Raw genomic sequence first — 17,995 nt, 5'->3', positions numbered from 1 at the left:
TTTTCTTGGGCTGCTTTTTTAAGGGTCCTAATATGTGCATGCGAGCTTATGACTTAATCATCTACCAGAGGCTTGACCTCCTAATATTGTCAGCACCTTTGGGGCTAGGATTTCAACATATGAATTTTGGTGGGACACAAACATTTAATATATAGTACTACAGTTTTGCCTTTTCCAGAATATCATATAGTTGGATACGTACAATATCTAACCTTTTCAGATTATTTTTTTTAATTACTGCTTTTACTTACTTAGTAATATGGATTTCCAAGTTCCCTCCATGTCTTTTTATGACTTCTAGCTCATTTCTTTTGCAAGTATTCTCTCCCAGTCTGTGGCTTGTCTTTTCATTCTCTGGACAGCGTCTTTCACATAGAAAAATTTAATTTTAATGGTGTTCAGTTTATTCTTTCTTTTATGCATTTTACCTTTGATGTTATATCTAAAAAGTCATTGGCAAACCCAAGGTTGTTTAGGTTTATCTTCTGTGTCATTTTCTAGGAATTTTATAGTTTTGCTTTACACTTACATCTTTGATCCATTTTTATTTAAATTTTGTAAAGGGGTAAGGTCTGTGTCTGGTTGTTTGCATGTGGATGTCCAGTTGTTCCAATACCATTTGTTGAAAAGACTCTTTTCTCCATTGTATTGCCTTTGCTCCTTTGCCAAAGATCAGTTGGACATATTTCTGTAGGTCTATTTCTAGGCTCTCTATTCTGTTCCCATTGTCTATTTGTTTACACTTTCACCAGTACCACACTGTTTTGATTTCTGAAGTTGTATGGTAATCCTTGAAGTCAGGTACTGTCAGTCCTCTGACTTGGTTCTCTGTATTGTATTATGTTGGCTATTCTGGGTCTTTTGCCTCTCTGTAAAACTTTAGAATCACTTTGTCAATAGCCACAAAATAACTTCCTGGGATTTTGATTGGGATTGCATTTATTCTATAGATCAAGTTGGGAAGAACTCACATTGGCAATAATGAGTCTTCTTGTCCATGGGTATGGAATATCTTTCCATATGAGGAAACGCTTTGATTTCTGTCATCAAGAGTTGAGTAGTATTCCTGGTATAGATCTTGTACCTATTTTGTTAGATTTTTCTCTAAGTATTTTATTTTGGGGGTTGCTAATGTAAATGGTGTTATATTTTTAATTTCAAATTCCATTTGCTCATTGCTGCCATACAGGAAATAAGTCAACTTTTCTATATTAACCTTGTCTCCTGCAACCTTGCTGTAATCACTTATTAATTCCAGTATTTTGTTGTTGTTGATTCTTTCACATTTGCTACATAGGCAATCATGTTATCTATGAACAAAGACAGTTTTATGTATTTCTTTTCATTTCATGTACCTTTTATTTTCTTTTCTTGTTTTTTTATTGTGTTATCTAAGCCTTCCAGGATGGTGTTGAAACGGAATGGTAAGGGGATATTCTTGCTTTGTTCCTGATCTTAGTGGGAATTCTTCTATTTTCTCATTATTGTGTATGATGTCAGCTGTAGGTTTTTTGTAGACATTTTTAATCAAGTTGAGGAAGTTTCCCTCTATTCCTCATGTACTGAGAGTTTTTAGTAATTTTCTTTAAACTATAGTCTTTAGATATCATGTGGCTGCTCTGGAAGTCAGATTCTTCCACACCCAAAACCACACCCCAGGACTTGTTGATGCTGCTTATTGTGGTTCCTGTTGTTTGTTTGTTTAGTAATTTTTCTGAGTTAATTTTGTAAAGTCTGCATATTTTGTCATGAAGTCTCTGTTTGATTAGTTTAATAGTTAGCTAGTGATCCAACAGAATTTCTCAAATGTCTGGAACCCTCCCTCCCACCCCCCAAAATCTCCCAGTGTTTGCAAATGGGCTCTGTGTGTTTTGCGGGGGTGTGGGGGGAAATACCTTACAGTCTCAGTCTGGCAGTTTACAACTGTGCCTTAGCCTTTACCTCCTGCTTTTGCTGAGCCTGAAGATTAGCCGGAGGTGAGACCTTAGGGTCTTCTCATGTGTTGTCTAAGCACTCACACAGCCCTGGGCATGTGTGTAAGTTAGATTCCTGTGAATATGGAGGAGCTTTTTAAAGCCCTTATTCCTCCAAAGCATTTCACTCCCAAACCTTTCTTTCTGTACTTTTCAGTATATCTTCCCTCTTTTGCCCCACTTGTAATCTCTTGCCCCAAGCATCAGTAGCTAATATATTTGTCTTTAGATGTGTTCAACAAATGCCTCCCATGTAGTCCCTTTGCCCTGGGAGATTTTTGAATTAGGCAAAATAAAGGCAAAACTCTTTGAGCCAGTTCTTCAGGGAGCATCAGGCAGGTCAAAGTAAAAACCACAGTTTGTTGAGAATAAGGTTTATTCTGTCCTTTCTAGTATGAGGGACCTATACTGGGAATGTAGGCTGCTGTCTTTGAGGCTGCTGCTGTGCTGGGGAGAAAGGAATGGGCCCAGGGTAAGTTAAAACACCACAAGGTCTCCTATCAAGAACCAGCTGCCTTTTTCTTGATTAAGGAATTTGCCTGTTTACTGTGAACCTTTGTTTAGTTTCCAGAATTCCAGTAAAATTGATTCTGATAGTTTTTCTCAATTTATTTGCTGTTTTTTTGGGGGGGATGCCATTTTGTAGTTGGCTACTCCACAATTTTCATGACATCACCTTTACCCAACTTTTAATCTTTGTAATACTATATATTTACCTGAAATAACTTTCAAATGTCAGTAAGCATGTTCATGACTTAGATTCCTAGGAATATATGGGAGCATATTTTTTGATTCTCCTATTTTGTGGTTTTCTTTTTTGGAATATAAGTCCATTCCCTTGTTCTTAAGGGAGAAATTATTAGAATTCTCCAACCTGTAATTGCATGTATTTGTGGTTACTTTCTTACTACCTGCTACATTTATCTCAGGCTACTGAAATATTTTGTTAATTTATGATTTACGGATGATGGGGGTTAGTAATTATTATGGATTATGACTGTAATGCAACAATTGTTAATGTTGCAAGATGCCTATTTTGCATATGGTTTTATAACATGCATTCACAAGAGTATTTTGTTGCTTATCCAGCGTTTTATTAAATTCTAACTGATTTTTCTATTAGCATTTTAGTTTTGCACTTCTGAATTACTGTGCATTTAAGTTATACATTAGATAAGTTTTTTTTGGAATTATTTATCATCACATCACATAGTGCTTGGCTTTAGCATTTATTTGCATGCAACAGTTATGCAGTGAATATGCATTTGTATAATGTTTTTTTTTTTTTTTTAAGTGTGACACCCATTTGTCTACTGCCAGTTGTGTTTTGGTGTTGTGAACTTTCAGGGCTCATGTTAGGAGTTTGGTTATATGTTGTTTGAAAATAGTCTTCTCTTAAAATAATTTGGAATACATGTAATCATCCTTTATTAAAGAATTCTATTTACTTTATATTCCTAAGTATTTGTAGATTTTGAGAACATTTTATTTTTTCAATATAAGTATTACTTTTGGTGTAATATTCATCTTATAGCTCAAGTTAATATGAAGTCTGTGGTTCTTTATGTTATTCAGGTATCTCATCTAGATTTGCGATCAAGGAATTCTTACCAAAAGATATTGATAAAGGAAAATTATACCAACCAGTTGCATTCGGAAGAAATGAAAGACATTGCATTGGAGATTTTGACTTCAGGGCAGCCTGGGTAAATATGTGCGAATTTGAGAGTAAGTGTGGATCTGAAGAAGGAAATTCCAAAGGAATGCCCACAACAGATTACATAAATGTCAGTGGTAGAAAAGATCAGCAAGACAGCAAATCTTGGATTAATTTACCTTTAAAGCAGAGTGTTTATGAAAGGAAAACTGCATATCAGTATTTCAGACATGGAAAGTTATTTACAAGGAATTTGCCAAAAGTGAAAAATAACATAGCCTCTGCAGGAGACAAGTATAAGAAATATTTTGAAAATAGGATTGGGTTAAGCTTTCAGTCACATCTGACTGAGCTACAGGAATTTCAAGCTGAAGAGAAAATTTATGAATGTAATAATCAAGTTGAGAAACCTATCAAAAATTGTTCTTCAGTTTCACCACTTCAGAGATTTTCTCCTATTGTCAAAACCAACATTTCTAAAAAATATGGAAAATTTTTTATGAATCCTTCATTACTTACACAACACCAGAAAACACACTTTAGAGAAAAACCATTCAAATGTAATGAATGTGGGAAGATTTTTAGCCAGTATTCAGTCCTCACTAGTCATCAGAGAATTCATTCTGAGCAGAGACCTTACAAATGTAACAAGTGTGGTAAAGCCTTCAAGCAGTTCTCAAATCTCACGAGACATCAGAGAATCCATACTGGAGAGAAACCGTATAAATGTAGTATATGTGACAAGGTGTTTAATCAGAATTCACACCTTGCAAGTCACTGGAGAATTCATACTGGGGAGAAGCCACACAAATGTAATGAGTGTGGTAAGGCTTTTATCAAATGTTCAGATCTTTGGCGTCATGGGAGAATTCACACTGGAGAGAAACCTTACAAATGTAATGAATGTGGTAAGGGTTTCGCCAAACGTTCATATCTTTGGGATCATGAGAGAATTCATACGGGAGAGAAACCATACAAATGTATTGAATGTGGCAAGGTTTTTAGGCAGTGGTCTACTCTCAGAATTCACCGTAGGATTCATACTGGAGAGAAACCTTATAAATGTAAAGAATGTGGCAAAGCCTTTAAACAGTGCTCACACCTTACTAAGCACCAGAATGTACATCCTGGAGAGAAATCACATAAATGTGATGAGTGTGGCAAGGCTTTTACCCACATTTCAAGCCTTGTGAAACATCATAGAATTCATACTGGAGAAAAACCACACAAATGTAGTGAATGTGGTAAGGGTTTTATTCAATGTTCAAGTCTTCTGGAACATCAGAGAATTCATACTGGTGATAAGCCTCATAAATGTAGTGAGTGTGGCAAAGGCTTTACTGCGCGTTCAAGCCTGACTAAACATAAGAGAAACCATACTGGAGAGAAACCTTATAAATGTAATGAATGTAGTAAGGCCTTTACCCAATTTATACACCTTACTCGACACCAAAAAATACATACTGATAAGAAACACTATGAATCTAGTATATGTGGTAATGCCTTTAGTCAGAGCTCAAGCCTGGAGGACCATCAAAAAACTTGTGGCAGAGAAAAACTTTACAAATGTAATGAATGTGGCAAGTCCTTTAATTGGTGTTCACGTCTTACTCGGCATCAGAGAATCCATACTGGAGAGAAACCATATAAATGTAATGTATGTGGGAAGGCCTTTAGTCAAAATTCAAACCTTAAAATACATCAGAGAATTCATACTGGAGAGAAACCTTACAAATGTAATGAATGTGGCAAAGCCTTTAAGCAGTTGTCAAGCCTCACTAGACATCAGAATATACATCCTGGAGAGAAACCACACAAGTGTAATGATTGTGGTAAGGGTTTTATCAAACGTTCACAACTTTGGGGTCATGAGAGAATCCATGCTGTAAAGAAGCCATACAAATGTATCTAATGTGGCAAGGCCTTTAGGTAATGGACTTCAGGATTTGCCACAGAATTCACAATGGAGAGAAATCTTAGAAATGTAACGAACAGGGGTAAGTTGTTTAACCACTTCTCAATAGACTACACGTCAGAGAATTAATACTAGGGAGAATTATGTCTAGTTTCAGAAGATTAGTTGTACTCAATTTTTAAATTCTTCAGAGTAGATAAACACTAAAACCATTTGAAAATGATTTATGGAAAGAGATTTATGGAAAGATGAGTTCTTTACTTTTATAATAGAGTAGTGTTCCCCCTTATCCAAGGGGGATATGTTCTAAGACGCCCACTGGATATCTAAAACCGCAGATATTACCAGCCCTACGTATTATCAGTGGCAACCTTGAAGTGCAGCAACAAAACTTGCACAACTTTCTTTTTCCTTCTTTACAGTTTCACAGATAAATTTCTTTTTCCTTATTCACAATTTCATGGATAGGTTTGTTCTTAACTATAGATCTTAGCAACCTCAGCATATAATTTTCTTTCTATATTAATTCAAGAATTTTCACCTTTTTACTGTTTCACTTAAAGAAGCATTTTGTGGCTTCTCTTTGGCATATACAAGTTGTCAACATCACTACTGTTGTACTTTAGAACCATTATTAATAAAATAAGGCTTATTTGAGCATAAGCACTGTGATACTTTGGCAGGTGATCTCATAACTGACTTGGCTGCTAAGTGAATAACGGGTGAAGAAGGTAGCGTAAATGGTGTGGATATGCTTGATTCATGTTGCTGGTGGGATGGTGTGAGATTTCATCACACTACTCAGAATAGTGTCTAATTTAAGACATGAATTGTTTATTTCTGAAATTTTTCAATTAATATTATTGGACCATAGTTGACTGCAAGTAACAAACTGCAGAAAGCAAAACTGGATATTGGGAGATACTGTATTTGTATTATTTGTAGTTCCCTTGAAAAACCTACATTTCTTTTGATGTCTTTCATCCTGAAGTTTGAAATTTCTTGTTTTTACCTTTAGTACATGGTTTTTTGTGTGTTAACATGATGGTCTCTGGGAAGGGATAGATGAGATTAAAGGGCCTACTTCATTAGGTGAGGATCATTCATATCCATGTTTCTTGGAAGCACAAGGACACTGAATTTTAAGATACAATATTTTGTGATTTTGAATGAGAACATGGAGATGGGCAGAAATTGCATGTAAAACTATGATGTATTTAGTATCCTCTTTGACAGATTTATTGATACAATAGAGGGCCACTGGATTATCAGAAACCGTTGCTCTGCCAGCTGACCATAAAATAATGCAGGCCATAACATTTGAGAGACTAAGATTTTCTTGGAAATAGGATAATAGGTTAGTAGGGACTGCTTATATGGTTAAAATAATGGAGACGAAATAATGCTCATGCTCTCATTTGAAAGGAAATAGCTGTTGTATATCAAAGATTAGTGAAAAATTAGTCCTATTCTTGGGAACTGAAGAGTGTAATTATCAGAGAGGAGTGCTTAATCAAAAGAACCAGAGTACATTGTGCATGTGTTAGATTCATGTTTAACTACTGTATTATGTTGATACCATTTTACCTACAATGTATCATAGTTATGTTTTAGTAAATAAAATTTCATTATTTTTAAAAAACTCCCAATGAATCATGTTTTTTTTCTATCAATTTAGGCCTATTCTGCTTCACTGTGGTACTTAATAACAAGAGTAACACAACATCTTTAGTCTCAGGATTGAAAAGCATGTGTAACAATTTCGTTCCATGGTAGAATGAAGCAAAATACAACTTTACAAATATATATTCATAATTTACACTTGAGTCATTCCACACTCTGCCCCCTGTATATTTATGTGGCTATGGTTAACATAGTGCCATTTTAGACTCTGTCCTCATAACAACTGTGTTAATATTCATGAATATGTGCCATATATTTCTACATGTCCTTTTTTGTGCCTTCATAAGACCCATAGCTTGCATGGACTTTGATGTACATGAGATGAAAAGTACAAATATATTAAGCATATGAAAAAATATTGAGAAATAAAAGAAAATTTCAAGAATAAATATATAATTTTTTTTTTCTGCGTGGAGCTTTTATGGAATGATTTGGAAAAGTCACTGATCTGCGTTTTCCCTTAAGAATGAACGTATACAATTAAGGGGGAAAGAGGTGTGTGTGTGTGTGTGTGTGTGTGTGTGTGTGTGTGTGTGTGCGCGCGCGCGCACATGCATAAATAGGAATTTCACATATTGAACCCCCCCCACTCTTTAATGTTTTTAGTTAATTTGGACTTGTGGACATCCTGCAGACAGAGGATCAACTTGACTCAAAATTTGGTTCTGATGTCGGGACTGATGTCACACACCAAAAGGAAATGAGACTATTTATTACATGAGACTTTCTAAGGAGAGCACGGAGGCCTTCCACGCTATTTTTTTTAAAAAGCCTCAGACAGCAAGGAAAAGAGACTTGCTTGGGGACTCTGTAGCATGTAGAAGATGAGCCTGGATTTAAGTCCTGCAAGTGGTTTGATCTTGCTGAGCTTATCAGCTTGCCCATGTGTGGAGAAGGGGGAAAGGGAGAGTTGAGGACATCTGTTCATAGTCAAATACCAAAAAATGGAGTAAGACTAATAAACACTGAAGGTTTACTATCAAACCTTCTGATTCCTTGATTGAGAAATACCAGTTTTCCTTGTATTAATAACTTCTTGTATGTCCTTTCCATTGTATCCTTTAAACAATATTCTTGTTAAGAGTGCTTCTAAAATACTATGTAGATAAATTGTCCAAAATATTTTTATACTAATGTTAGGCCCATTTTTAGGAGCAAACATTATCTGTGAGCCACATGGTGCCTATGGGTGGAGGATGAAGATAGCACCCACGGGAAGTAGGGGAGGCGTAACCCAAGATAGCTCCAAAAGGTTTTTATGGGTCCTCCAGTATTTCCGCACTCGTGAACCCTGCGTGATCGCTATGTTCAACATGTTAGTACAAAATGCATGCCCACGTGATCCTTTAATTGATTGGTTAGTTCATGGAAAGCCCCTACTTGCTTGCTTATATAAATTGCAGTGTAACGGCAATAAAGTGGAACTGCCCTGAGAGAGCCCTTGCTGCGTCTGAGTGTCTCTTTCACGGGGCTGGGTTGGGGGGCAGCAGGTTCACGTTTCCCCCGAGATCCCTCGGTCCCAACACCGGGGGTAATCATGTCGGCTCCTTCTCCTTCTGGGTCTGTGGGAGGACCGCAGGTGCACCCCCGCAGAATGGTAATCATTTGATATCTGTAAATTAAATATGTAGTGGTCGCTTATCTGATAGAGATATGGTAGAATTGACCTGTTAAACCATCTGATACTGATGTGTTCCTTTGTGAGTGACTCTTTCAGAACCTTCTCTGTTTCTTCTATGGATATTGTCTTACCAAGTTCCTGTTATTAATGGTGATCAATAGTGGTAAAAATGACGTTCCTACAAAAATTTCTAAATTAACTGTCATTGAATTGTGAAAAATGAGTCCAAATCAATTGACTTAGATTTGTGGAGATGAGCCCAATGATATCCAATATAAATTATCAGTATCATATTCTTTATTTACTTTTATCTCTTCTGAACATCCTTCCCAGGTATTGTCTCATCATATTTATGTCTATTAACTTGTATGACGGTGGAGGTAAATAAAATAAAAAATGGTCATGAACTAGACTTTGAATAGAAAAACTTCTCAAGGAAGCAAAGAACAATGGGACTGAACAATATCTCACTGCCAGTCTCTTACCTGCCGCCAGACCTCAGTATTTCCTGCATCCCTCCATGTGAGACCCTGTCTCCCTCTAGGAATCATAAAAAAGTGAGAGCCTCGCACAAATACTCCAGTAGTCCCTTAAGAGCTGCTAGCAAGAAACTCGTAATTGGTTTTCATAATTACCAACTGTGAAAATAGTTTTCAAAAATATTTTCAGCTCCCAAGCCTGCACTCCCATTGCTACCACAGGTGAAATGATAATTGCAGTTCTGAAGGGAGGTGAGGTCACAGAATCACAAAAGCGGTATTTCAAGGTCTGGCTGCCTCCTTCCCACACAATCACTGGCCATAATGATCATCACACAGAGCTCACCATTCTGTTAAAGATAAAGTCGGTGAGTATTTTCTATGTTGGTGTTAGAGGCAGAGTCTATAAAAGAAAACTCATGCCAAGAGTCTGGGTAAGTGATCATAGGGGTAGAAGATTCTTTGGATTGAATCTGGTCAAATGTCCAAGCCACACAGGAAGGAGAAAATATTCCTGGAGAATGGGCTAGACTAGTAAAGAGAAATGGATGTTCTAGACCTTACATCAGTCCCTGATGGCTCGCACTTTAACTTAATGTAATCCTCACTGACAGTGATTGTAGTGATTTAATTCAATTAATAATAAAAAATGATTTTTAAGGTGCATAAAGATGTTCTGAAATCAATCTGCTGTTCAGCCTACATTCCAGGAATCCCAGACTAAATTTTCAGGATTACTAGAGGTTGCCTATAACCTCTTCGTGGTTGTAATAAAGAGTAGGTAGAATCTGCAGGAATCATCTAGTTCTATATAGAAAGTGTGTGTGAATGGTAATTGCTTAAATAAAATGTTGTCTCTGAGTCTGATCTATGATGCTATTAATGAAGAAAGTAATTTTATATCAATACTGAAAACATCACTAGTGTATGATTATGGTGAGGTGATTTCCCTCTTAAAGCTAGATAAGAAACTTTCAAGGAAAAGTTAACATTATCATGTTTATGGGTTTCTGACAGCACCCTGTCAGAAATATATTATTTTCACCCGTTAAGAAAATATTCTCCTTACTTGTAACAAATACACCACTTTGCTTTGGAAATTTGATAATGAAGGAGGCTATGTGTACACAGAGAGTATATAGGAAATCTTTTTACATTCTGCTCACTTTTGCTGTGAACCTAAAACTTCTCTAAACTATAAGTCTATTGAAAATATATATATTCTAATAACAGCCCCAAATCTGCTATTTCATTTTTTAAATGCAAAAGAGTACAGGCCATCCACGTGCTATTTTGCATATATGGCTTCTATTTTAATATCATTCACAAATCTTGCTTCATTGCTAACACTTCACTTAATTCCAATTTTAATAAATAGATAAATATATGTCCTGAAATCAATAAATCACTTTGTACCATACAAGATTTTATCATGTACTGGTATTTTATGTACCAAAGTTTCAGGCATGGCACATGATTATTCAGTAATTCTAGTGAGGGGTGCCATTTTAAATGTGTTTGTAACATAAAAGCAAATGAATCTTTCTGTAGGTATACTGACATGGGGCCATTAATACATTATTACACATAACTGTTATAGGGCAGGTTCATGCCTATGTGGTTTATTGTGTATTATATGGTTGTCAGTGCATTGATATTTATTAAAATATCTAAGCTACCCTCATAATTGCTATTGGCCTTAGAATAAACCTTAAAATGGAAACTTATTACAACGAAAAGTATAAAATACTACCAGTCTAAGGAAAATGTCAATGTGTAAAACAAAAGTAAATATAGATCTGGATTATTGAAGAACACGGCAAACTAGCTTTTAACTAGACCTTGGTGATTCATTGCATTCTCTTTGTCACCACATGGATATTTCCAAAACCCCACTTACACCTAATCAGCATATGAATTTAGACAAGTACCTCACTTCTTTATGCCGATGTTCTCTTCATTTTTATAATTAAACTCATAGTGTTGCCTGCCTCATAGATTATGATGAATGAAGAAGTTACTATGTGATCTGCCTTCATAGCCCTGGATTATACATTATTAGTGCTCTTTAAAAGTTATAAATTCAATTCTTGGACTCCTCTTGGTGAAAGAAAAACATTAAGTAAATATTTTTCAGTGGGAACAAGTAGTAAATGGAGACTATTGGATTTCAGTTGGCATGATAAATCTAGCCCCTGTCTCTTCTCATGCAGGACTCTGTGGCTTGGAAGGCTGGTAACTGACAGGATGGCTGCCAGAGATGGGGCAATAGGAATCATCTTATCACAGACAATGTTTGGAATTCTGGGGAACTTTTCTCTTCTTTACCATTATCTCTTTCTTTATTTCACTAGGTGTAGGTTAAAGTCCACAGATTTGATTGTAAAGCATCTCAGTGTAGCCAATTTCTTAACGCTCCTCTGCCCCAGACAATGGCAGCTTTGGAGTGGAAAGATTTCCTCAGTGATTTTGGATGCAGACTTCTTTTCTATCTTCACAGAGTGGGCAGGGGAGTGTCCATTGGCAGCACCAGCCTGATGAGTGTCTTCCAGGCCATCACAATCAGCCCCAGTAGCTCCAGGTTGGCAGAGATAAAAGTAAAAGCTCCAAAGTATATTGACTCCTCTAGACACCTAAGCTGGATCCTGTACATGCTTATAGTGAATGGAAAGTGGAGCAACAAAAACTTCACAAGCCAAAAAGATTTTGGATACTATTCTTCCATTCGTCATGACAAAACCAGTGACATTCTGTATGCAGCACTGCTGTTATTTCCTGATGTTTTATGTTTGGGGCTCATGTTCTGGGCCAGGAGCTCCATGGTTTTCATCCTGTACAGGCACAAGAAGCGGGTTCAACACATTCACAGGACCAACATCTCTCCCAGGTCCTCCCCTGAGTCTAGAGCGACCAAAAACATCCTTTTGCTGGTGAGCAACTTCGTCTACTTTTATATCATCACCTGCATGTTTCAAGTTTGTTTGTTACTAATAATCCCAACTTGTTCCTGGTAAATAGTGCTGCTCTATTTGCTGGGTGTTTTCCAGCTGTCAGCCCCTTTCTGCTACTGAGGTGTGACTTCAGTGCATCCAGGCCCTGCTTTGCCTGGGTAATGAATAGAAAAACCCCTGAACTTATGAGAAAAAATGTAAATTGAAAGCTTTTGTACATTATTTAGTTTTTTATTCACTCATCCCCACAGAGTTGTAAGTGCAATTATGAGCAGTCATTTCACAAGAACATGGTCCTATACACATGCATATATTTGTATATTATAAATGTGTGCATGATTATATATGAATATGTGCATGTACAAGGTGTATACATATTATTTAGATTATGTTTATTGTCCATCAAGCAGTAATAATAAAAAATAAGAAATCTTCAAAAAGAAGAGGGTCTGTCTGTCTCTCTCTGCTCTCTCTGATTCCACGTCTTGCAATGTGAACCCCCTGGGTAACCGTTGACACCACCAGATGGACTTTGGACTTCCCAGCCTCCGAAACTAGGCCATGGTAGGACTTTGGCTTCTACTTGAGGAGATGGATAGTCATTGGAGAGTTCTGAGCACAGAAGAGACCTGATCACCCTGGTTGTGGCAGAAGAGTCTGGAGGGAGACCAAGGAAAAGGTCTTTGAGAAGGAGAGAAGTGGTGTGTGGAGCAGGGAGATGTCCAGCAGGGGAGGTGGAAGCTCCACAGAGACCACACTGCCACTGTGTGATCCAGCAGACCGGCCCAGTGCATACGGAGCAGAGAGACATCCAGCAGGAGAGGTGGAAGCTCCATAGAGATGAAACATCCTGTGGGGCCACCGCCTAGCAATCCAGCAGGTAGGCTTCACTGCCACCACCTGGCCCCATCCCAAGCCTGGCTCACTATGCACAGAGCAGGGAGACATCCAGCAGGGGAAGTCGAAGCTCCACAGAAAGCACATGCTCTGCAGTGCCTCAACACATCCCAGCAGCCCAGCGCAGTGCATGCAGAACAGAGAGATGTCCAGCAGGGGAGGGGGAATCTCACCAGAGACCACACACCCTACGCTACCGCCCTGTGACCCAGCAGCCTGGCTGAGTCCATGCTGACAAGAGAGGTGGCTCCCCGGAGAGGCCCAAGACCCAAGGCAACCACACATGCAAGGCACTAGTGGCCAACTAAGCAGACACTGAGGTAGCCATACCAAGTTGGCAACCCCAGCAACTTCTTAGTCAGACAATAGTGTCAAACCTGTGGACTATGAAACCCCCTGCCACAATGAATAAACATCAAAGAAAAGATACCAGAAATACGAAAAATCAAGTAAGTACACCACCAAAGGGTAATAATTCTCAAGCTCTAGTTCCTATAGAACAAGAAGCCCTTGAAATGACTGACAAGGAATTTCGAGTGCTAATTCTAAGGAAACTGAATGAGATACAAGAAAACTCAGCTAGACATCATGATGAAATGAGGAAAAGTATACAGGACCTGAAAGAAGAAATGTACAAGGAAATCATTGCCCTGAAAAAGAATGTAGCAGAGCTTGCTGAACTGAAGAATTCATTCAGCGAAACAAAACACAATGGAGAGTTTAACCAGCAGGCTTGCAAAAGTTGAAGAGAGAACCTCTGAACTTGAAGATGGACTGTTTGAAATAACACAGGCAGACAAAGAAAGAAGAAAGAAAGAAAGAAAAAAGACTCAAAGGCATTGAAGAAAATCTGAGAGAGATATCAGACAACCTTAAGAGCTCAAATATCCAAGTCATGGGTATTCCAGAAGTGGTGGAAAAGGAGATTGCATTGAAAACATATTCAACAAAATACTGGCAGAAAACATCCCAGTTATTGGAAAAGACACAGATCTTCAGATTCAGGAAGCTCAAAGATCCCCAAACGTATTCAACCCAAAAAGGTCTTCTCCAAGACATGTTATAGTCAAATTAGCAAAACGCAAAGACAAAGGGAATCTTAAAAGCTACAAGAAAGAAGCATAAAATCACCTATAAGGGAGCCTGAATCAGGCTAACATCAGACTTTTCATCACAAACCCTAAAAGCCAGAAAGGAATGGGATGATATATTCAAAATGCTAAAAGACAGAGATTACCAGCCAACAATACTCTACCCTGCAAGGCTATTCTTCCAAAAGGAAGGGAAATAGTATATTTTTCAGACAAACAAAAACTGCCGGAGTTCACCACCACACAACCACCGTTACAAGAAATTCTCAAGGGAGTACTGGGTTTGGTTCCTGAAAAATAACTACCACTGCCATAAAAACCCAAGAAAAATCAAAACCCACTAGTATAATAAAAATGGCAATCATGAAGAGAGAACAAACAAACAAAAAGGCTATCTACAACCCAAGGAACCAACAAACACAGAAAACAAACAGTAAATCAGAAAGCAAGGAACAAAAGACACCTAAGACAACCAAACAATAATCAATAAAATGCTAGGAATAAATCAACACTTTTCAATAACAACTCAATGTAAAAAGCTTAAATTCCCCAATCAAAAGACACAGGCTGGCTGACTGGATTAAAAAGGAGGACCCAACTATATGCTTCCTTCAAGAGACCCATCTCATCCATAAAGACCCACACAGACTAAGAGTGAAAGGATGGAAAAAGATTTACCATGTGAACAGAAATGAAAAATGAGCTGGAGTAGCTATTCTTGTATCAGATAAAATGGACTTTAAACTAAAAACCATAAAAAGAGATAATGAGGGACACTACATTATAATAAAAGGATTGACCCATCAAGAAGACATAACAATCATAAATAAATATGCACCCAATGTTGGAGCAGCCAGATTTATAAAAGAAACTCTATTAGACCTAAAGAAGGAAATAAACACTAATACCATAATAGCAGGGGACACAAACACCCCACTGTCAATATTGGACAGATCATCTAGGCAAAGAATCAGCAGACAAACACAAGATCTAAACAATACTCTAGACCAATTGGAAATGGCAGATATCTACAGAACATTCCATCCAACAACCTGAGAATATTCATTCTTCTCATCAGCACATGGATCATTCTCCAGGATAGATCACATATTAGGTCACAAATCAAGTCTCAACACATTTAAAAAAATTGGAATTATCCCTTGTAATTTCTCAGACCACAATGGATTAAAATTAGAAATCAATAACAAATGAAATTCTGGAAACCATACAAACACGTGGAAATTAAACAGCATTCTACTTAATGACATGTGGGTCCAAGAAGAAATCAAGCAGGAAATCAAAAAATTTATTGAAACTAATGAAAACAATGATACATCATACCAAAACCTGTGGGATACTGCAAAAGCAGTACTAAGGGGAAATTTATCATATTAAATGCTTACTTCAGAAGAATATAAACGTGGCAAGTGAACAACCTAACACTTCACCAGGTAGCAGACGGAAAGAAATCATTAAGATCAGAGCAGAACTGAATGAAATTTTAACCCCCTAAATAATACAAATGATCAACGAATCAAAAAGTTGGTTTTTTGAAAAGATAAATAAAATTGACAAACCATTATCATGGCTAACTAAAAGAAGAAGAGAGAAGATCCAAATAACAAAAATTAGAATTGAAAAAGGTGATATTACAACTGATTCATCTGAAATACAAGGAATCATTCGAGACTACTATAAACAACTATATGCCAACAAATTTGAAAATCTGGAGGAAATGGATAAATTTCTGGACACACACAATCTCCCAAAATTGAGTGAAGAAGACATAAAAAATCTGAACAGACCAATAACAATAAAGGAGCTTGAAGCTATTATCAGAAGTCTCCCAACAAAGAAAAGCCCAGGACAAGATGGATTCAAAGCAGAATTTTACCAAATATTCAAAGAAGAATTGACACCATTTCTTTACAAACTATTACAAAGATTGAAGCAGAGGCAAATCTCCCAAACTCATTCTATGAAGTAAACATCAACCCGATACCAAAACGAGGTAAAGATACAACTAAAAGAGAAAACTACAGGCTGATATCCTTGATGAATATAGATGCAAAAATCCTCAATAAAATACTAGCTAACAGAATACAGCAACACATACATAAAATTATTCACCGTGATCAAGTGGGATTCATCCCAGGGATGCAAGGTTCGTTCAACATATGCAAATCAATAAATGTGATACACCATATTAATAAAATCAAACACAAGGATCATGTGGTCATCTCTATAGATGATCAAAAAGCATTTGATAAAATTCAACAATCATTCATGACAAAGACCCTCTATAAGTTAGGTATGGATGGAAAGTATCTCAACATAATTAAAGCCATATATGATAAACCGACTGCCAATATCATCCTGAATGGGGAAAAGATGAAAGCTTTTCCTTTAAGAAAAGGACTAGACAAGGATGCCCACTCTCACCACTCCTATTCAACATAGTGTTGGAAGTACTAGCCAGAGCAAGCAGAGAAGAGAAGGAAATAAAGGGCATCCAGATTGGAAAAGATGAAGTCAAACTATCCGTGTTTGCAGATAACATGATCCTATATATCGAACAGCCTTAAGCCTCTACAAAAAAACTCTTGGAGTTGATAAATGATTTCAGCAAAGTAGCAGGATACAAAATTAACACACAAAAATCAGTAGCAGAAAGGGAAATCAAGAAAGCTTGCCCATTTACAATAGCCACCAAAAAATAAAATACTTAACAATTGAGTTAACCAAGGATGTGAAAAATCTGTATAACGAGCACTACAAACCACTGCTGAGAGAAATTAGAGAGGATACAAGAAGATGGAAAGATATCCCATGGTCTTGGATTGGAAGAATCAACATTGTGAAAATGTTCATACTACCCACACTTATAGACAAATTCAATGCTATCCCCATCTAAATTCCAATGACATTTTTATCAGAAATGGAAAGAGCTATCCAGATATCTATATGGAATAACAAAAGACCACGCATAGCCAAACCAACGCTGAGCAAAAAACATAAAGCTGGAGGCATAACACTACCTGACTTTAAACTATACTACAAAGCTATAATAACCAAAACACTATGGTACTGGCATAAAAACAGACACACTGCTAAATGGAATAGAATAGAGAATCCAGAAATCAACCCACACACCTTCAGCCATCTGATCTTTGACAAAGGCACCAAGCCAATACACTGGGGAAGAGACTGCCTCTTCAGCAAGTGGTGCTGGGATAACTGGATATCCATATGCAGGAGAATGAAGCTAGACTCATACCTCTTACCATATAATACAATAAACACAAAATGGATTAAAGAATTAAATATATATCCTGAAACAATAAAAGTTCTTAAAGAAAACATAGGAGAAACACTTCAGGAAGTAGGACTGGACACAGACTTCATGAATATGACCACAAAAGCATGGGCAACCAAAGGAAGAATAAACAAATGGGATTATTTCAAACTAAAAAGGTTCTGCACAGCAAAAGAATTAACAGAGTTAAAAGATTACCAACAGAGTGAGAGAAAATATTTGCAAAATATACATCTGACAAAGGATTAATATCCAGAATATACAAGGACCCCAAACAACTTTATTTATTATTTATTTATTTTTCATGTGATAAATTTTTTTAAAAAATTTTATTTTGTCGACATATATTGTGGCTGATTATTGCTTCCCATCACCAAATCCTCCCTCCCTTCTCCCTCCCCCTCCCCCCACC

At 37.0% G+C, this 17,995-nt stretch overlaps 1 protein-coding gene and 1 pseudogene across 1 annotated transcript in view; both read left to right on the top strand.

The window, feature by feature from the left end:
• Positions 1-5,391, top strand: part of LOC134372928 (zinc finger protein 677-like) — a 40,564-nt gene extending 35,173 nt beyond the window's left edge. The window contains 2 exon segments of the mRNA XM_063090265.1: positions 3,549-5,333; positions 5,336-5,391. Of these exon segments, the coding sequence (XP_062946335.1) occupies positions 3,549-5,333; positions 5,336-5,391 (1,841 nt within the window).
• Positions 5,392-11,572: 6,181 nt separating this feature from the next.
• Positions 11,573-12,485, top strand: LOC134371897 (vomeronasal type-1 receptor 4-like; annotated as a pseudogene).
• The last annotated feature ends 5,510 nt before the right edge of the window (positions 12,486-17,995 follow it).

Source organism: Cynocephalus volans, chromosome 3, assembly GCF_027409185.1.
Source record: "Cynocephalus volans isolate mCynVol1 chromosome 3, mCynVol1.pri, whole genome shotgun sequence".
NCBI lineage: Eukaryota > Metazoa > Chordata > Mammalia > Dermoptera > Cynocephalidae > Cynocephalus > Cynocephalus volans.
This window is presented reverse-complemented; position numbering and strand designations above follow the sequence as displayed.